Here is a 22,807-nt window from a genome sequence, read left to right as displayed (position 1 = left end):
ACCAGCCACCCGGTGAGATACTACCGCTGGGGGACTTACTGGGTCCCTTGACTGGCCAGACAATACCACATTGGATCCTCCTCTCTGGTTACGGCTAATTTTGTTTTTGCCTACACATACACTGAATAGTCTGGCCTATTCTTTCCACATTCTCCTCTGCCCTCATACACCTGACAACACTGAGATTACCAAACAATTCTTCTTCCCTCAAGGGGTTAACTAGTGCACTGTAATTGTTTAGTGGCTACTCTCTTCTTGGAAAGGGTAGAAGAGACTTCAGCTATGATAAGCAGCTCTTCTAAGAGAAGGACAATCCAAAATCATAACATTGTTCTCCAGTCTTGGTTGGTTGCCATAGCCTCTGTACCATGGCCTTCCACTATCTTGGATTAGAATTAAGCACGAAGACCGAGAATACGCGAATACTTGCTGCCCTAGTACAGTATGAGATAACTCCTAACCCTACCAACTCACTGCCCATTGCATATGCGTGGTCAACTAACACAAAAGTACTGCCTAATAATATTTTCATATGATTTCTATCACAGAATAGGTAATATGTAAATAAATTAACATATTTCAGAAACTGTAGAGTATATGTGCACGTGTACACTAGGTACTATACATGGTAAGGCTACGGTACAGTACGTAACACTACAGTAGTCATCGGGACACTTATAACAACAAAACATTATTGATCCTATATAATACTCGCTGATACTGTAGTGTATACAGTATTGATGTAATATATGTGCAGTACAGTCAAACCTCTTGACACGAAAGAATCTGCTTACAAAATTTTCACTCTGCGAAATGAGATGAAGAATTTTATGACTCGCATCACGAAAAATGTTTGACAATAAGAGGAGGTACGGTGCGAGAGCCCGACCGTGTCCTGACTGATTTTGAAATTCGCGCGCCGCCAGCTCATAAACTCACTACCATCCTCCAGTGCTCCCATTGGTTATCTCCCTACTCAGATTCTAATTACCATCATGAGATCCTACTCTCCTATTGGTCAGCATCTACTCTACTGTATCAATCATGTACCTACGCATTGCCATTCAGATGTCTTTTCGTTTCAGCAGCCGTATCGTACGCATTGATTTAGCGTTTGTGATTTCGCTTTCGTAACAATTGTACAGTATCATGTGTAATATTACGTTACATTATTAGCCATGGGTCCCAAGAAAGTCACTGATGTCCAGGGAAAGAAATGGATGATGCTTTCCATGGAGATGATGAAAATAATCAAGAAATACAAGGCTGGCATGAAGTTAAGTGTGACCGCGAAGGAATATGGCTGAAATCCGTCTACGATATGAACGATCCTAGAGTAGAAGGAAGCTAACAAACCAGCAACACCTTCTAAAGAGGCTTTCGGTAGAAGCAGACCAAGCGCCAAATAAAAAAAACGAAAGAAAAGTGGCAGTGATGAAGAAAATACGTAGTGTAATTAAATTTTAAAAATACAAAACGTAGGTAAAAAAATAAAAATTAGAAAAATAAATTAGTTTTAAGTTTATCGTAAAGATAAGTGTTAACATTTCCCGCCATTTATGTGTTTTTCCTAAAATTAAGTGTTAACGTTTTCTGTCATTTATAAATCTATTTTGTAAAGTGAAGTGTTTACGTTTTCTCCCACTTGTTAACTTTTCCGTCATTTGTCATGCTTCTCTACTGCCCCGCACTTCGCTCTCGGACATCACCTCACTCCAAAGGTAAGGTTCCACATTTTTGTTACTGTATTTTTACTGTTCGCTTTAATTATAAATTTCTTTTACAGGTTACCAACGGTTAATTTATTATTGAATGATCTAAATACAGTACATGTCATACATTTAGTACTGTTTAGTGGTGTGTATCTTTTTGGGCTCAAGCCATGTCGTCCTGATGGAAGTTCCTATAGGGTAGCTTCCTAAGGTATATTACAACTACGGCGATATTCCCAGAGAATTTACCTTAAGGTACCCAGAATTCTAACTCCTGGAGCGAATATCCCTACCAGGGATATCGCGAAATATCAGAGGACGTATTCTTGACACGCCACATGGCAATCTGCACCCCGAACAGAGATACCACTTCGAAGGGGTCAATTGGCAAGAAAACGAAAACGAGAAAGAAAAAGGAGAGCCGTTCGCAAGGCTCTCTCTTCTCCCGTTTCGTAAGCGTGCATTGCGCCAATTCTGGCGCAATCTGTATTCCTTTTTGCGTAGCTTAACAACTCTGTGTTTTTTCCTGTGTTTCTCGCAAAATCTTGGATTTAATCACTTTATTATGCTTTCTCCAGCTTTGTCTGCCTCTGATAAGTTGAGTATTATTTCTTTTATGTATAAATGTAGGCTCTTGGTAATTTTTAAAGTGATTAATAGTAATAATCTTTGTTACAAGAGCCGTTGCCTACCAGAGGCGTCCTGGACGCTGTCGCTCGCTAGGTATGAGTTTTAATTAGCCAGAGCGACGTTCCCGGCTGTTTTGCTTTAATAATTTTAGCTATTTAGCGTTACATAGGATTTCCTTATTCGTGCTTTAGTATTGTTTGTTTTGGCGAAGTATTCGCCAATTCTGGCCTACGCTAGACCATGTAGCCTAGTCGTTTGGCCCTAGTACTTTCCTGCATGAATTTTGGATTTCCGAGTGTTTTAAAATTTTATTGAAGCTTTAGGCAGTTTTATACATTTAAGATTATATTGATTATTTCCAAGATAGTATACGAGTGAGTTTCGGTGATTTAGGTAATCGATTCTCTTGGTGCCTAGGCTAAGTTGCCTATGGAGCCTTAGTATACTTTCTCATACTCCCCGGTTGCTTTCTTTTCTTCGGAGAACGTATGCAATCCCTTTCCCTCTGTTTAAGCCTTGGGCTTAACCCTAGTGGTTTATCTGAATTAACTTTCGATACAACTATATTGGGGTGTTACTGTACCTTCCTGTTCCAGTAAGTCTGGCTTCAGAGAGGGGCAGAACATCAGAGTTTTTAGTCTGAATCTGTGTTTGTCTGGCTTGGGGTAGAGTCTCCCTCGCCAGTCTGACGCAGACATAGGAGGCTTAGCCTCCTTAGGTCACTCCCGAAGGTTTCTGTACGAGATGATTCCTTCTTTTGTGATCTAGCAGACTAGTCCTTGTTGCTGTTCTCGGTGGGAGGATGAGATCCTTTCCCTGGGAGTAGCAACACCTTCCTTGCTTTGGTTCAGTGGGGGTTGGCAAGTATTGCTGGCCTCCCCTCTTGGATCTCCCTTAGGCTAAGATGAGTTTTCTTGGCTGCGGGTGATTCTTTACTAAAGCAAGGTTGGTAGGACCCTCTTTGTCCCTTCCCCCTCTATCTCTGTAATGGCCTAGCCGTTACAGTACTGTACATCATTCTACATCTGACCTAGTACAGGTTAGGATGTGGAATTGACTCGGTCCCTTGCCGGCCGGCAAAGGTCTTCTGCTTTGAGTGCTGCCCGGACCTCCCTTGGTCCCTCACCCATGTCTGTCTGTAGAGCCAGACGGCATTGGTCAGGAAGCCTGAAATAGATTCTCCCCTTCCTTTTATGCACTCTTTCGGATTGCCGGGCTTGGAGGTAGTATACTCTCTTATCCTGGCATCCATTCTGTTTTCTTCTAGTGCTGTACCAGACCCGGCTGCCGGCCTATGTGGCCGGCAGCCGGGCAGTCGGAGTTCTCTGGTTCTTTTGCTGCTGGCTGGCATCGGTTGTGTACCTTTGCCGGCCAGCTATTGTCACGCCCTTGTCTGCCGGTCGCTACGAGCGGTGGCCGGCAGCCGGGTGCTACCTTGTGTAGTTGCCGGCCGGCAGTCATTGCCGGCCGACATTGGCTGTTGCCGGCCGGCACATGCATTTGAACCAGCGTTCTGCCGCCTTATAGCTGTTAAGTAGTATACTTTAAAGCTAGTTATGGTGTGTGCCGGCCGGCGCATTACCTTCTATACTGTACCAGTATTCTTCAGTATAGCATATACTGTAGGGAGAAAACTATAGTATGGTATTGGTACAACACTGTGTGTTCTAACACTTTTGTGTTGTCTTGCACAGCCCTTTGGTGTTGCCTTACAGATAAGAAAGTGAGTTCTTTCTTGTCTATTATCCGGTATTTTAAAATCATATCTTAGGTGTGAGCTCCACCTGTTTTCTCTGGAAATTTGTCATTGGTTACTCTAGGACAGATTAACCATACGATTTTATTATCTGGAAGGCTGCAACAATTGGTTGTGCGGGAAACACAAGTGTGTGTCTTTCCTTTCTGATTTGTTATGCTAAACTGTGCATATCCAGTGATACGTAGTTCACTTGATACTCATGGAAATTTCTTCTCTTTACAGGAGGAACGTCCGAAGTGCGGAAGTGCTTTCTGCAACGTCCGCAGTAAGAACTTCTGCGGACATGAGTTATGTAGGAGGCACGCAGCATGCGCTGTCTCCAAGGGTGATCTCCGGTATTGGGACCCTCAGGTATGTACCGTGTGCTCTAACCTGATTACTGAGGCTTTTGATTCCCCTAGGACGGCGGAATCAAGGGATATAGCAAGGGAGAAGCTTCGTACCTGGGTAAGGGGCTTCCAGAAGAACACCTCTGGACCTTATCTTCCAAGTGAGAAGATGAGGGCTTACCTTTTCCCTAGGGCATCAGCTGATGCAGTGATTCCCCAGCCTCAAGAGGAGATCCCCCAAGTTCAGAACCAGGTGGATGCTGAAGTCGCGGTCGCCTTGCAAGACATCCAGTTGGACGACAGGATGTCAGACGTGTCCGAGCGTCTGGAGGAAGACCTCCTGGCAGGAGGCCAGGATGAAGATCAAGCCCCAGACATTGTAGAGGAAGAGGCCGACGAGGTGTCGGCTGCTCCGGTTCAGATCCCTGAACCTATTCCCTCAACATTGTCCGCTCTCCCAGTAGAGCTGGGACAGGCCCTCTCCTCCATTGTTGAATGATCCAACAAATGCAGAAGGAGAATATTGAGAAGGCGGCTGCAATGGAACTGCAGATGCAGAAGCTTGCAGCATCACGTGGGCCCCAGAAAAGGCTCAATGTGAAAGACCTTCCCTTGTGCTCAGATGCTAACCCGTGGAGATATGCTGAGCACATGCCGATGACGACTGGAAAGATCGTCATGTCGGATAAGTTGGGTTCAGTTCCCCTAGAGGAGGTGGAATTCTGGCCCAGCAAAGGGTCATATCCGGACTGTTATGTCCGGTTGAGGAAGGAACCAGCTTCAAAGGAGGAGACAGAGCCGAAGGAGGTCATAGTGATGGACCATGCTAAGGCTCAAGCTTTGCTTTCATCTTCGATGAAAGAGAGGGGCTTCACGAACTCAAAGGTAGCTGCATTGAGTAAGAAGCTCCCTTCCTTTGTGTCCTCTCCTGCTAGAGCCTTCCCCTTTTTGCAGAAAGGGTTTGCGGCTGTATTAAAAGCAGTCGAGGCTGGCAAGCCTTGCCCCTCCCTGGAGGAGTGTAAACCCTTGTCGCTGGCCCTACCTATGGACCACAAGGACTGGCAGGACGTCCATCTTACCTTCTCAGTCGGGAAGTTGGAGGCTGATATTGCCGGACGTCAGTTCGGTGAGAACCTCCCTAAGCTGTCTGACTTTCTTTTGCGGAGAGAGCTCGAGACAAAAGAAAGACTGGCTGCCTCAATGTCTCTTCAGACCACTCTTGAGACGATGGCAAGTGACCCCAAGGTCCATGAAATGTTCATGGTAGTGGCCAAGACTCATCTGGCCACAGTGACGAAGGATCTTTACAGCTTCGTCAGGGCGAGGAGAGCTAGTAGGGAGTTCGTGTTCACCTCGGCTACGGTGAGGCACGAGCCAAGGAAACTAATCTCCTCCAACATTTGGGGCAAAGACCTTTTCCCTAACGAATTGGTCAAAGAAGTTGTTGATAAGGCCGCCACGGAGAATAGAAACCTTCTCCAGAAGTGGGGCCTGTCTATCAAGAGAAAGTCTTCCCCGGATGAGGGTCCCCAACCAAAGAGGAAGACTAAGAGGACTAGGCTACCGTCTCGGCCAGCCAAGCCATTTGGACAGCAACAGCAACAGCAATTGCCGATGCCTTCAGTGCCCCAGATGGTGGCACAAACCCCGACCACATTCCAGTGGGTACCCCAGGCCATGTCGACGCAGTCCCCGGCATTCAACCCAACGTTCGAAGGGCAGTCAACTTCCTTTCGAGCAAAGCCTAGAGGAGCAGCCAGAGGCTCGTCTAGGCGCCCCTCAAGGGGAAGGGGATTCAGGGGTGGTCGTGGTCAGGGAGGCAAGACCTCAGGACAACAGTCCAAGTGAGATGATACCGGTAGGAGGGAGACTTCAGAATTTTCGGGATCGGTGGACCTTCGATCCCTGGGCCCACAGCCTACTCAAGAATGGACTGGGCTGGAGCTGGTACAGCACTCCACCCCCGTGCCCTCGGTTTTTCCAACACTCCACCCCCGTTCTGGAGGAGTACATCCAAGATCTGTTGGAGAAAAAAGTGATCCGAAGGGTAAAGTCCATCAAATTCCAAGGGAGGCTGTTTTGTGTTCCCAAGAAGGACTCGGAAAAACTCAGAGTCATTCTGGACTTGTCGCCACTCAACAAGTTCATAGTGAACTGCAAGTTCAAGATGCTAACACTGCAACACATAAGGACCTTACTGCCCAAGAGGGCATATACCGTCTCCATAGACTTGTCAGACGCCTATTGGCATGTTCCAATCAACCGTCGACTCTCCCCCTACCTAGGGTTCAAGCTACAACGAAGACTATACGCCTTCAGAGCCATGCCATTCGGGCTAAATATAGCTCCAAGGATCTTCACGAAGCTTGCGAGCGTAGCTCTCAAACAATTACGCCTAAAGGGAATTCAGGTAGTAGCCTACCTGGACGACTGGCTGGTGTGGGCAGCATCCAAGACAGAATGCTTGCAAGCTTCCATTCAAGTGATCCAGTTCCTAGAGTATCTAGGCTTCAAGATCAACAGAAAAAAGTCTCGACTTTCTCCATCTCAAAAGTTCCAGTGGCTGGGAATCCACTGGGACCTAATGTTACACCGTTTCTCCATCCCGGCGAAGAAAAGGAAGGAGATAGCGGGTTCTGTCAAGAGACTTCTAGATTCCGAAAGGATATCAAGACGCGAACAGGAGAGAGTACTGGGTTCTCTCCAGTTTGCTTCGGTGACAGACCCGGTGCTAAGAGCACAGCTAAAGGATGCAACCGGAGTTTGGAGAAGTTATGCATCAAACGCGTGAAGAGATCTGAGAAGACCAGTTCCGCTTCGTCTACGTACTCTTCTCAGGCCTTGGTCCCAAGCCAGACATCTAAAGAAGTCTGTTCTTCTTCAGCCACCTCCCCCGTCGGTGACAATTCACTCAGACGTCTTGAAGGAGGGATGGGGAGGTCACTCTCATCGGAAAAAGGTCCAGGGGACTTGGTCCAAGCTATTCAAGACCTTTCACATAAACTTTCTAGAAGCTATGGCAGTGCTCCTTACCTTAAAGAAAGTCTCCCCGCGTCACTCGATCCACATAAGGTTGGTGCTGGACAGCGAGGTAGTTGTGAGATGCTTGAATCGACAAGGATCAAGGTCACCACCTCTCAACCAGGTAATGTTGGCCATCTTCCGATTGGCGGAAAAGAAGAAGTGGTACCTGTCGGCAGTTCACTTTCAAGGAGTCCGCAATGTGACAGCGGACGCTCTATCCAGGTTCACACCGATAGTCGGAATGGTCCCTAGATGCAGGATCATTCTCCTTCATCTTGAGTCAAGTCCCAGAACTGCAGATAGACCTCTTTGCGACGAAAGACAACAAGAAGTTGCCCCTGTACGTGTCCCCGTACGAGGACCCCTTAGCGGAAGCAGTGGACGCGATGTCCCTCGACTGGAACAGATGGTCCAGGATTTATCTGTTCCCTCCTCACAACCTTCTGTTGAGAGTCCTCAACAAACTGAGATCCTTCAAGGGGGTAGCGGCAATAGTGGCCCACAAGTGGCCGAATAGCGTGTGGTTCCCCCTGGCATTGGAACTACGGTTGAAGTTTCTACCACTACCAGATCCAGTTCTGACCCAGCGAGTCCAGAAGTCGACTGTCTGCGCTTCATTACAGAAAACCCGGACCCTGCAGCTCATGATTTTCTCTCCCTAGCGGTGAGAAAGCGTTTCGGGATTTCGAAAGCCAGCATAGACTTCCTAGAGGAATATAAGTGCAAATCTACTAGAAGGCAATATGAGTCATCTTGGAGAAAATGGGTGGCCTTTGTCAAGGCAAAGAATCCGCAGGAGATCTCAACGGACTTCTGCTTATCTTTCTTCATCCACCTCCATGGTCAAGGGTTGGCAGCTAACACGATTTCGACGTGTAAGTCTGCTTTGGCAAGACCCATTCTATATGCCTTCCAGGTTGACCTCGCTAACGAGATCTTTAATAAAGTTCCGAAAGCCTGCGCTAGGCTCAGACCTTCAGCACCTCCAAAGCCCATTTCATGGTCTTTAGACAAAGTTCTTCATTTCGCTTCTCTGTTGAGCAATGAGGAGTGTGCGTTAAAGGATTTAACCCAAAAAGTTATTTTCCTATTTGCACTCGCGTCCGGGGCCAGGGTTAGTGAGATTGTAGCCCTCTCGAGAGAGGAAGGTCGTGTTCAGTTCCTGGATGGGGGAGAACTGAACCTGTTTCCGGATCCTACGTTTCTCGCCAAGAATGAGTTACCCACCAACAGGTGGGGTCCCTGGAGAATCTGCCCTCTGAAAGAAGATGCATCTCTATGTCCAGTAGAATGCCTAAAGGTCTATCTTCGTAGAACTTCAGACTTCAAGGGTGGTCAACTATTCAGGGGAGAAACATCAGGCTCAAATTTATCACTGAATCAACTCAGGGCGAAAATCACATATTTTATTCGCAGAGCGGATCCTGACAGTACACCCGCAGGTCACGATCCGAGGAAAGTTGCCTCATCCTTAAATTTCTTTAATTGTATGGATTTTGAACATCTTCGTTCATACACTGGCTGGAAGTCTTCCAGAGTGTTCTTTCGCCACTATGCGAAGCAAGTGGAGCAACTAAAGAGATCTGTGGTAGCAGTGGGTTGCGTCGTTAACCCTGCTGTTTAACTCTGCGAGGAACAGTGGTTTTAATTGGGACGATTAATTCCAGGGTGAGTGTGTAGTTACATACTGTGCTACAAACTAAGTGAGGGCACTGAGTTGCCCACGTTGACTGTTCCACTTCCAAAGGTGAACCTAGCATAAGTGCAGACATGTGTGCCGAGCGTTTCTAACGCTAATGTGACTGATTAGTAATACAGACTTTTATGACTTTGATACCTCGGTATGGTAAAAGTGGCACTAATGTTTTTCTTTCAGATAAACAAGTTTCTGTTTACTATCATACTTATGCTTAAAGTTTTGGTTATCCTCTCCTTATATATATATATATATAATTGTTGTTAACCTGTCTATTTATTGTCTGTCAATAACCTTGTTCTTGAGAACCTTGCGTCTCCTTCACCTGTGTCAATTTATTGGTATAATTGAGCATTCATTCTATGTATATTTATCTGGGATAATTCTAATAGATTGTTCCTTTATGCAAGCTAATGTTGCATTGGTTTATGCTTTCCCTTAGCGGGAGGACTCCATCCCATAAGGGGACGGTGGCGGATTTACAAGTTTCCTCCTATGCGGATATAAACCTTTGTCCAATACTGTACAAGTATTGAGCGGAGAACTGGTCGATATTTCATATTGACGCAGTGGTTCTTTACAAACTATGCTTTACTTAATATAGGGTGAGACCACTATATTGGCTTGCCTGGTATTCATACATAGGTATATGTACTCTTCGAGACTTTTCCAGAGTCTAGTAGGACTCTTCCCTGTAGGGGGCAGGAAGCTCTAACATGGTTTATGGTTAGTTGAAAAGATGTATAACGGTAACATCTTAGGTCTCTTGGTCTAGTCGACCGGGGAAATACCTCCGGGAGTACGGCACGTTCTGAGAATCCACAGATACAGTAATGCTCTGGTATACTTCCATCAGGACGACATGGCTTGAGCCCAAAAAATGTATTTTAAGCGAAGCGAAAAATCTATTTTTGGGTGAGATGGCCATGTCGTCCTGATGGACCCGCCCTTCCCTTTCTATGAAAGGGCTGTAGGACCCTTCCCTACATACAGTATCTGTAGCACCTCGTGTATCGCTACAAGGAATACAGATGGCGCTAGAATCGGCGCAATGCACGCTTACGAAACGGGAGAAGAGAGAGCCTTGCGAACGGCTCTCCTTTTTCTTTCTCGTTTTCGTTTTCTTGCCGATTGACCCCTTCGAAGTGTTATCTCTGTTCGAGGTGCAGATTGCCATGTGGCGTGTGAAGAATACGTCCTCTGATATTTCACGATATCCCTGGTAGGGATATTCGCTCCAGGAGTTAGAATTCTGGGTACCTTAAGGTAAATTCTCTGGGAATATCGCCGTAGTTGTAATATACCCTAGGACGCTACCCTATAGGAACTTCCATCAGGACGACATGGCCATCTCACCCAAAAATAGATTTTTCGCTTCGCTCAAAATCCGTTTTTTATAATTTAATGTGGTGTTTTTGTAGGGTCTGGAACGAATTAGGCTATTTACATGTAAAAGGCAACTCACAAGATGAAAAAATCACGTTACGAAAACCATTACGGAACCAATTAATTTCGGGTTGTGAGGCATCACTGTACTATCAATACAATACTGTACAGCTTAACTGTTTTAATTTGGACGACTTGCACAGTTTGACAACTCACTGCACACGTAGACTATATTCACATATTGTAGAGTACAGTAGTAATATACATACAGTACTGTATAATCTGTACACAATGATACTGTATTTAAGATTAACAAAGAGTACATATTTTATAAAAAGACCACTAACAATTTTCGTATGAAGTTCTACGCAGTCTTGAAGCATGACGCAACGTTTGATGAACAGTCTCTTGTAAGAAATCGCACATCTACAGTACATTATCGAGTAAATATAAACAGTGTACAAGAGTTTGTACTACTGTACTGTATACATATACATAACATTTTTACATGCAAATGTGATTCTGCTCAAAAGGGACCAAAGCAGGCGAATGCACAAACAAGGAGAGACAATGCAAGACTAAGGCCAAGTCAGCAAGAGATGGGATGTCATTCTGAGCGGAGAGAGTAGTGGAGCAAAGCGAAAAGTGGCGCGAAGCGAGTGGGTGCACAGGAACGCGGGCTGTGTGATATTGTTGCCCCGCAAGAGTACTTCTCGCAAACACACAAATGTGATTTTTTTATTCCATAGATTATACGGTTCTCTATATCATGAAAGGTCAAAATTACGAAGAAAGAACCCACAAAAATGGAGGGCTGACTGTACCTATATGGGGGTAGTCGAAGTATCATACCAAGAAGGGAAAAATCTAGGATGATTCACTGAAACAATCCTAGTTTTTCTGACATTAGTTCTTAAGGAAGCTAACTGAATGGTTTAGGTGCTATGCAATAAACGCTTTTTAATTTCTTGTTATGACTTAGTTCAATTAGGCTAACCTAATCTACAGTAAATTCCCCTTGCCTGAAGCTATGCTCCCATGCATATTTACACTAACCTAATATATCACAAAATTTTAAAGTAATTGGTATTTTTCCTAAGTAAACACACCCGAGTTCTTTAATAAGTAAGCTTTCAGCTAAGATGGATGCAGCTGTTGAAACTTAACGAGGTTGAGATAGTTTGCAGGAGACTGGAGGGTGAGCCTGCCCATCTGACAGCCCACCAAGTTCCCACTTTGACCTTAAACATGACAAATTCGTAGTTCCATCAGGAGCTGCAGAACGGCACGGAACCACTCTGCGTGATGCCATAGCGGAGCTATTAAGGTCATCGAAAGGTTGACCGATATTCTGGTCTTGTTGAGTACCCTTCTCATCAGACAGAACGGGGGAAATGCGTAGACGTCGATGTTGTCCCACCGTTGTTGAAAGGCATCTTGCCAGAGTGCCTTGAGGTCTGGGACTGGGGAGCAGTACAGCAGGAGCTTGAAATTCAAGGCTGTCGCGAACAGATCCACCGTCGGGGAACCCCACAAAGTCAGGACTTCGTTGGCTACTAGACGATCCAAAGACCACTTGGTACTCACTATCTGCGATGCCCTGCTCAGACTGTCGGCGAGCAAATTCCTCTTGCCTGGAATGAAGCAAGCTGATAGTGAAATCGAGTGGACTTCGGTTCATCTCAGTATCTCTACTGCAAGATGGGATAGCTGCTGTGAAAAGGTACCTCCCTGCTTGTTGATGTAAGCCACTACCGTGGTGTTGTCGCTCATCACCACCACGGAGTGACCCATCAGGTATTGTTGGAACTGCTGAAGTGCCAGATACACAGTCTTCATTTCTAGCAGGTTTATGTGGAGGCACTTTTCTAATTCTGACCATAGGCCTGAGGTCCAGAACGTGGGACCCCCACCCTTTTTTTTTGAGGCGTTTGAAAACAGCATCAATCCGGGGAGAGGACGAGAAGATCCACTCCCTTTCGTAGGTTTTCCTCTGTCAACCACCACTGAAGATCCCTCCGTTCCGCAGGACCCATCGGGACCAAGATGTCCGGGGAATCGTGTCCTTGATTCCACCGGGACTTGAGTCGCCATTGCAGGGATCTCATCCTGAGGCGACCATTTGGAACTAGACGGACCAGAGAAGAAAGGTGACCAAGGAGACGTAACCACGATTGGGCTGGGAGTTCTTCTCGTCTGAGGAAAGGAACTGCGACCCTCCTCAGCCTTGCTATCCTGTCGTCTGATGAGAGGCTTTGTGGAGATTGGTGTCCAAGATCATGCCTAGATATACCAGTCGTTGAGTTGGAAGCAGTGAAGACTTCTCGAGATTTACCATGATCCCTAGATCTTGGCAAAGTCCCAGAAGCTTGTCTCGGTGTCGAAGAAGGGTCGACTCCGAGTCTGCCAGGATCAGCCAGTCGTCCAGATAGCGGAGGAGACGGATGCCGATCCTGTGTGCCCACGAAGAAATCCGAGTGAACACCCTGGTGAATACCTGAGGTGCTGTGGAGAGACCGAAACACAGCACCTTGAACTGGTAGATCTTGTTGTCTAGTGAGCGATTGCGCCCAGGCGAGCGATGGCGCCCAGGCGAGCGATGGCGCCCAGGCGAACGATGGCACGTAGGGCGTGTAGGCAAGAGACTGCGCACAGGTGAGGGTGCGCGCGGGCGTGTAGGAGATCTCAGAGATGGCGAGAGGGCGCGCTGGCGTGCTGGTCAGCGATGGCGCGCGCGAGCACTCAAGAGATCAATGGCGTGCAGTTGTGCGATCTGGAGAAGCAGGAAGCGCAGGCGGGAGTGCAAGCGTTTGCACGCGCAATGGAGATTGTTCGCGAGCGCGCGCAGGATCTCGGCGAGCTCTAGGCGAGCACCCACTCGCAGGGGGTGTTACCCCTAGCGCGTGGACGTGCAGGAGGGCGCACAGCGGGAACTGGTGTCTGCGCGCGATGGCGCATAGGTGATGACTGAAGAGAAGGAGAAACTCGGTTCTTCCTTCTTGCGCCCAGATCCGGAGATCGTGGGCGCGCAGGTGAAGAGCGCTGGCGAGCAGGAGATAGTGGGCGCACAGTTGTACGCTGGCGAACAGGAGAGCGCTGGGGAGCAAGAGAACGCTGGCGCGCAGGTGAGCACTGGCGAGCAGGAGAGCGCTGGCGAGCAGGAGAGCGATGGCGAGTAGTCTCAGCTGCAGAAGGTCTCTGGGGCATTGTCTCCGAGGATGAAGTTCTGAGAAGAGAGGACTTCACCGCAAGCGAGCGCTTGCGCGCAATTGCGCACAAGCGCGCAGAAGAACGTTGGAGCGCAAGGGATACCTGGCGCTTAAGGGACTTGCTCAGATTGTGAGAAAGCCCCTTTTGCGCCGAAGGGACCGGTGCCCGCTGGATAACGGGATGCGTGGGCGCCCAAAGCACGTCAGCAGTCAGTAATGGAGACGGCAGGTCCGAAGGTCTGGCAGGCGAAGGAGAACGATCAGCAGAGAGGTCCATGGATGTAACTGCAACGGTCGGTGCAAAGCGAGGAAGATCCTCTGCGGGGGACTGCGACGGAGAAGAGCCGAAGAGGCGCCTCCTAACTTCTTTGTGAGGAGAAGGAAGGCCTCTATGGCGAAGAGGAGCTTCCGACGAATATGTCCTCTGAGGGCGGCAGGCAGACCATCGTCAGTGCTCCGAAGAGGAGTCTCTGTCAGTGAACTCCCCCGAGGGGGAGAATCAACTGCAGGAGAGACAGTTGGACTTAGCTCCTCCCTCGAAGGATGTTCGTAGGGAGAAACTAAGCCTTCAGCTGCATCAGGAACCAAGGCAGGGGTTTGACCTACCTCGTCGGAGGCCCCTGCCATAACAAGGCGTTGACGATAGACAGGGTCAACCTCTGCTACCGCCAGCGACTGTTTGACAGCAGCCCCCAACTTGATTATGTCAAACAGGGCTTCCCTGGAGGGCGAGCCCTTAAGCCCCAAGGAAGCCCAAAGCTGCAACAAATCATCATTAGCAACAGTGTTAGTAGATAAATCCTCCCCCGTGGGAGGAGGAGGAGCTGCCTTGCTATGGGAGGCAACTCCCTCTCCCGAACCCCGAGGTTGGTCAACAAAAGAACGGCCTACGCTACCACTTGACGGCCTCTCGGAAGAGACCGGTCGAGTGGGAGCTTCGGAGGAGGTTCGGGCTACGGAAGAAGAGTCCTTGGAATTTTCTTTCTTCAAGGAAACCCTTGAAGGAGAAAGATCCCTTGATCCCTTTTGGACTTCTTCTTCCAGCGCCGGGAAAACCTTTCCCACTGGGAGGTAGACCACTCCCTACACACTTTGTCTCTATCACACCGTTGGCCCCTGCAAAACGGACATAAGGTGCGAGGGTCGGTTTCAACCGCCGACATATATATACCACAAGGGCGGTCAGGTAATCCGGGGCACTTCCGCATAATGGTAGAGGCCAACTTCCAAGCACACACTGCAAAGAAAAAGCAAAAAGATTAAGGCTGTCAATAAGCGAGGGTGGGAGCAGACACGTCTGTTCATCACCCGAGCCAAAAGCAAAGTGAGCTACTCACCGGTGTGTGAGGGGGGGAGGGGTAGCTAGCTACCCCTCCCCTACCCCCTCACTAACTAGCGAGGGGTAGTAAACCCTCATTAAAAAACTAATGGCTCGTCATTTCAGCTACGCCGAAAGTAATACCCTAATTAAATAACGTGGTTTGTATTTCGGTTACAGAACAACTAGGACTTGAGGGGTGGTTGAAACAGAAAGCATATCTTAAAAGAATTAAGAAAAATCTTATATTTTCCCATATATACAGTACTTACCCAAGTCCTTTATTAAAAGTATTTCAGTTTGGCTGAAATGGCAGTTAAAATTAATAACGAGGTGTCAGTAGTTACTGACGGGTGGCAGGGAAGCAGCACTCCACTGCCAGAGCACCGAGATACCAATTTGACCTTCACCTAGAGCATATTGGGTGGTTGAGGCAAAACGTGAAACTTGAAGGACTTAGATTTGCATAGTCGGGGAAAATACAAATCAATTTTAAAAATTGTGATCTGTTCCTACATAAATACAGAGCATTTCTTTTAGGTGGGAGTAAGCCCATAGAACCAGGCTGGTTGGTTTTGAATCTGGCATGTCAAGTCACAGAAGACCTATATCCTTGTAAGGACATGCTGTCAAAATGTAGTGCCAATATGAATTAATGGGTTCTACAAACAAACCATCCTTCCCATCATAAAGAGGATGGGGGAGAAATGTCTACTGTATATCATTTTATATAGAAAAGTGGTTGGTGTGGAAGCTTACCTATCTCACAATGTCTGATCCAGCAATAACAGCACAACTGTAACACATCCACAGAGGGGAGGCAAGAGAGGAAAAAGATTAAAAACTACGTATTATTCTAGTCTATTGTCATGACCGTTACCTTAGATGAGATGCTTCTTGTTCCGTAAGGAGCTAGATATGTTACACTAGCTGCTATCACAGGTCCATTGAAAAGGTACAAAAAGTCTTGCAAGTACAATATATTCCTGCATATAAAGTAGTGGCTTATAAAGCTTTTGTTGACGTTTCCAGACTCCGGCCATTAGTACTTGTACCACTAGCAAGTTCCTCTTAAAAGCTAGTGTCAAATCAATTCCTCTGAATTCGTGAGGCCGTGCCAGAATCTTTTTCCATGCATTTGTTTGGCTAGATGGCCTTTAAGCAATTTCAGCATAGACTAACATAAAAGTGACTTGAAGCCTTAAACAAGCAAATTTTTTTAAAGAATCAATCAAGCAATCCTACAAAAACCTTCGAAAAGAATTGTCTCATAACTTTGTAGGCATTTCTTAAACAGCCGAATCTAACCTAACCTCAAATTGCTTGACCTAAACTTGTCTATTTTTAACCTAACCCTGTCAATGTTTATCTGACATATTCAATGTGAATGTAGGCTTAAGGTATGCACAGTAAACAGTAAGTAGCTACCTTTAACTCAACCCAGAAGTAAGAATAGTATTAATTCTACTAAGGTAGGAAACAGATAAGTATGATAAACAAACCAGTGAAATACAATTAAATTCAAGTTTCTGAGAAAAATTGACTCTTTACATCAAAATAGATGATATATTGTACATATGCAGCAGTTCTAAACTTTAACAATTGATTTTTGCCACAGTAAAGTTCTAGATACGGACGGAACAATACTTCGAACAGAAAAAATAGTTTTTCCTACTAAGGAGCTTTCACTGAATTTGACCTTCATTTCAACGGCAAACAAACCAAACAACCAGTTGCTCTCTTCAAAGACAACAGGTGTTTTTCAGTAGGAAACACCTGTTTTTTTTTAGTAGAATACCTTATACCATCCATAACTATAATAAAACTAGATTCCCCAGGGAGCCTCACTAGCGCAGGTTTGACTGTACAGTATAACAAATCATTATCATTACATACCATGCTGTAACCCTATTTAGAAAAAAAAACAGGCCAATAAAAAAATAGGTTTCATTGTATATTATTCCATGGTAATGTAACCTAGGAAAAAAACTACTGTTTCTTATAGAAAAAATTACACTCTCTTCGAAAATGACACTCGTTCCCGTCGCAAATTAATAGTTTCAGAAATAAATATACATCTATATCCTCCAATAATGGGGGACCCCCAGTGGGAACTCGGGGTTTTGGGTGGGGAAAACATACTGGGGAATCGATATATATACGTAAAACAAGCCTTTTCTTCTCTATACATTACCTTCTTGAAATTATAATAACTGGAGGAAAATACAAAACAGTATATATGAATAAACTTTGGAGGCGCCGTTGCAAAGATTGTGTCATGAAAAAATACAGTAACCAGTGCTGCCAATGTCCGATGTAGATCAAATGTTATTTTGTGACCTGTCATACTACTAGGCTAGGTTAGGTGGGTTTGTTAGGTTCTGTGCCCTTTTTGTACATTTTATATATTGAGTAAAACTTATATGGAGAAATTATTTAATACATGGAAATATCTATCATTACTATCTTTAGTAATGTCAACGTGCCGTTGGTAACTCTGTGTACCATACGTCAACGTTGGTAACACTGTGTATTATTGGTAACGTTGCTAATGTTATCGTTCGTTCGTAAGAGAAGTGACACCGTGCATCTTAAAGTTATCCGAATTGGTTGATCTGTTTGTTTCCATTGAAATGAACATCAAATTCCCTTAATTTACGTTATTTACTATAGGAAAACAATTATATATCGTTTCCCCAGTATGTTTTTCCCACCCAAAACCCCGAGTTCCCACTGGGGGTCCCCCAAGGATATAGATGTATATATATTTCTGAAACTATTCATTTGCGACGGAAACGAGTGTCATTTTTAAAGAGATCGTAATTTTTTCTGTAAGAAACAGTAGTATTTTTCCTAGGTTACATTACCATGGAATAATATACAAAATTACCAAAAAAAAAAAAACATAGAAGCAAATATGAAAATAGAGAAAAATAGGATATATGTCAAATGAGATTAACAAAATTGCAAGCGGCCACCTGTATGTCTGATGACAGCCGACTAAGAATACGACAGCTTAAAAAGGGGATGCAGGGAGCCGTTATCACCCCCTCGCTAGGTAAGTAGGTAAAGATATGGCTTGAAGGTTAGGTTAGGGAGAGGAATTTTAGGTGAGTTAGTGCCCATCTTTTATGCACGCAGGAGGAACTGGCCGCTGATATACAAAGGCTCCAAAATATAATTTACTATATTAAGACATAAGATGAACATATGGTCTTGTATAAGATATTTAGACATTGCGACCTCTCAGGCTATCTACGCTCAAACTGTTAGTCACATATAGAAAAATAACCATTTCTTGTGAGAAAAAATAAGCATGTCAAAATTACTGAGCCTGGGAAACACAGGGTCACACTAAATAGAGTGACACTCGTCACTTACCTCAAGTAATCTAATGACCTCGTCTAGTAAACGGTTTTCTTCATTTAATTCCAACATATCTTCAATTCCTTCAGGATAAGATTGAGGTCAATTGCTTCATCTACCAATGGATATCACAACCTGAGTACTAGTAAAACCGATTATCGACAGCACAGTTTGTTTACTTTGTTACGAAGAAATTTACTCAAATTGTTCCCGCTAATGACGTCATGGCACTTCTTCTTCTTAGTTATTTACGGTAATATTGCAAATTAAAGGTTGATAAAAATATAAAACCAATGAATGGGGTTATGAAAGTTAATTATTTTGCTCTCATTCAATATAAGACATTGTCCTCATGAAATAATTTAATATATGAAATTTCGAGCAGAGGATCTAAAAGTACCATAGCTGTACATTGATTAACTCTTACCTTTTCATAATTACTTTAAATTGTTTGGCAAATTCTGTTAAGTCAGGCATTCTTGTAATAACTTAAAAGTAGTTTATATAAGGTACTACTGCATTATTTGATTCACAAAACGCTCTATTTTTTTTTATCGCTAAACACATCACATAATTCAAAAGTGGCCTATTTCGTTATATTTAGCAGACATGTTGCAACTACTGCAAACACATTAATTATTACCACGAAGAAATCAAACACAGGATTCTGAATTTTGTAACAGTAAAGAGGCACACACACACACACACACACACACACACATATATATATATATATATATATATATATATATATATATATATATATATATATATATATATATATATATATATATGTATATATATATATATATATATATATATATATATATATATATATATATATATATATATATATATATATATATGTATGTATATATATATATATATATATATATATATATATATATATATATATATATATATATATATATATATATATATATATATATATATATATATATATATATATACCAAATAACAGAATGAAATGCAAGAAAATGCGAATAACAATAATGCAGATTCTTCACCATCTAGACTTGATATAATAATAGCGTCTACTTGAATATTGAAGAATGACCATCTGTTATTCAATAGCCTATCTCACTCAATGCAACAAATATAATTAATCAGCCATTTAGAAAAAAAAAATGTAATGTTTATCCTACTTCTTGTGACGTCTCAGAATCTATTCGTCTGATAGAATATTACAAAAATGTTTTATGACACCATATATTTTTGAAAATATCATTTTAATTTCCTTCATATTTTTCTTTAACTATATAAGCTCGATAATTATTAGTATTAATTGGAATGTCGAATATGATCTACGTGTTACTCAGTACTTCACTCAATCCAGCAAACAGAATTAAACAAACTGTAAAATTCATCCTACTCCTTATGACGTCACAAAGACGTAAATAGAAATAATTATTTGGTAATTAGAATGTATCTCTCTGATAAACATATTATATAAGTATCTTGTAAGGAACTTTCTCTATAACTTCTGTAGAAAATATACTGTAGCCTGTATCTAATTCCCTTAAACGTAAAACGTCTTCACTTCCGTCACCTATAGCTAGAGCGTTTAAAAACGATTTTATGAAAATTCAGGTAGGTTTCCAATACAGCAACTCATAAGGTCCCGGAACTCTCTTTTGGCGCGATATTCCAGTTCTCTGATTGGCTGTATCTTCTCAGCTGTGATTGGTTGTTGCCTTTATTTACAAATTCCCACATACACATTTACCATCGTTGCCAGAACTAAGTTAATTATTTCTTCTTAATAACTCATTTATTCAGGTTAAACGTTTGAAAAATATCCGAAATTTATTTTATTATTTAATCAATAACATCTTAAGAATCATTCTTATAAAAATTATAATTTTTGAGGCTTGATTTATTTACAATAAGTATAGGTATTTTACCTCTGCCCAGTTGACTTCATTCATAAATTATAAGATGACTTGACGTCACAAACAACCACCAATCACAGTAGAGGACGAATCGACCAATGAGACGCCAAATATTTCCCGGTAAGGGAATGCATAAGGTGAGAGGGTTCCTCTGACTTATGGATTGCTGTTGGCAAACGAGTTAAAGTCACACGAGAAATTTCGTTTCATTATTTCCTACATATAGCAACGATATTTAGAGGATCAATTTCGATATCAAATTTTTATTTTGAGCTTGTTTGAATAAAATTTGCGGTTTTTAAGTCAACATTCATCTGAAATATGTATACTGCTGGCATTTCACCCCTACCCCTTAAGACGACATGTTTTTTTTAATAAACATTTATGATTTGGTATATTATACTTAGAAGGTAACAAAATGCGAATTACAGTCACCTATAAACCCCCATTAAAGCTCGATATAATAATAATAAGCTCACTCAAACCAGAATTCAGAAGCACAGACAGACTAAAAATTCATCCTACTCCTGATGACGTCACAGAGACGTATTTTCTGAATATAAAAATAGAATCTATTCCTTTAATTTAATGATATATGATATGCGTTATCAAGACATATGTCTTCCTTTATATATATATATATATATATATATATATATATATATATATATATATATATATATATATATATATATATATATATATATATATATATATATATATATATATATATATATATATATATATATATATATATATATATATATATATATATATATATATATCTTCAGCTCCGTTTGAAAACAATTTTATGGAAATTGGGTTCAGGCTACACAAACAGCAATCTCATATAACCGCAAAACTCTCTCGTGGCGGTGAATTCCTGTCTTCTGATTGGCCAAATTGTAAACATTCCTTTGAATATGACGTATCTCCTGGACGTATCCATGTAACTTATGGCCTTCAACAAGATTCATTATTTATTTCATTACAAAATTTAATAGCCTTGCTAAACATACCCACAAAATATTTTTAAACCGTAAACTTATCTATAACATGTAGGCTATAGGTATTTTATCCGTATCCAGTTAAATTCATTTATAAAAATACGATTGCATGACGTCACATACAACAACCAATCACAGCAGATGAATTCCCTCATAATATTGTTGAATCAGTAGAACTTCAAAAGTTCAAAGTTGGAGCAAATGCTTTTTTGTTGACCAGGCTGACATGAGTCTTTTTATAGTTTATATATGACATATTTGTTGTTGACGTTGTTAATAGTTTATATATGATATATCTCTTTTGACATTACCTTTTTTAGAATGATTTATTGTTAATTTGTTCTCTTCAGTTATTTATTTCCTTATTTCCTTTCCTCACTGGGCTATTTTTCCCTATTGGAGCCCCGGGGCTTATAGCATCTTGCTTTTCCAATTAGGGTTGTAGTTTGGATAGTAATAATAATAATAATAATAATAATAATAATACGACTGCATGACGTCATATGTAACACAAATCATAATTTATCTGAAATATATATACTGTTGGCACTTATCCCTTACAACGATGTATTTCCTATTAAAGATAAATATTTGGTAATGATCTGTTCAACAATTAATTATACTTGTAGTTCCTTCACTATTTAACTCAATATGATAATAACATCTAAAACTTACGTGTTTCTCACTCAAACCAAATAAAGAGACTAGGGACCAGTCAGTCATTTAGAAAAGCTGGAAAATTCATCCTACTCTTCATGACGTCACAGAGACGTATTTTATCAATTTATTTGGTTTGGTAATCAGAAATTATCCCTTTAATAAAAAAAGATCGTATAAGGGACTGTTTCTATATATTTTGAAGAAAACCGCCCTAATTAGCTTGGAAATGAAAAGAAAAAAAATATTCAAGATTTTTCTTTTCCCAGAGCTAGAGCGTTTAAAGGCTATATTGTGGAAATTTTGGAAGGTTTTTCAAACAGCAACTCAAAAGATATCGGAACTCTCTCATGGTGGTAAATTCTAGTCCTCTGATTGGTTATGTCTTCCTCAGCTGTGATTGGTGGCTGCCATCGCTTACGACAGCTTAACAGACAAACTCACGCATATTTAACATCGTAGCCAGAACACAGACAAGTTTTCTTTCAAGTACGGCATATTTATTCCATCTCTCCCTTTTAACAGAACCTATTATTTTTTTCATTAATAATTTAATAAGTATTTTGAGTTATTATAACATAAATTGTAATATTTTGGTGATAATTTATCTGCAATAAGTATAAGTTTTTTACCCCTACCCAGGTAAATTCATTCATAAAAATACGATTGTATGACGTCACACACAACCTCCAATCAGAGCTGAAAAAGAATCAGCCAATGAGATGCTAGATATTTCCCGCTAAGAATGCATAAGGTGAGAGAGTTCCTCTACGTCATGGGCTGCTGTTGGCCTACGAGTAA

General features: G+C 42.5%; 1 protein-coding gene across 3 annotated transcripts in view; it reads right to left on the bottom strand.

The window, feature by feature from the left end:
• The window catches only part of LOC137654744 (uncharacterized), an 89,952-nt gene extending 67,861 nt beyond the window's left edge, over window positions 1-22,091 (bottom strand). For 2 of the 3 annotated variants that reach the window (XR_011046707.1, XM_068388662.1), the window contains exon 1: window positions 18,445-18,649. Coding sequence is in view for 2 of the 3 variants with exons in the window: in XM_068388662.1 (XP_068244763.1) it covers window positions 18,445-18,501 (57 nt within the window). In the remaining variant the exon portion in view is untranslated. Of the gene's footprint in view, window positions 1-18,444; window positions 18,650-22,024 lie in introns of those variants that run through there. The other variant, XM_068388663.1, reaches the window with a different exon arrangement.
• Between the last annotated feature and the right edge of the window lie 716 nt (window positions 22,092-22,807).

This window comes from Palaemon carinicauda, chromosome 15 (genome assembly GCF_036898095.1).
Source record: "Palaemon carinicauda isolate YSFRI2023 chromosome 15, ASM3689809v2, whole genome shotgun sequence".
NCBI lineage: Eukaryota > Metazoa > Arthropoda > Malacostraca > Decapoda > Palaemonidae > Palaemon > Palaemon carinicauda.
This window is presented reverse-complemented; position numbering and strand designations above follow the sequence as displayed.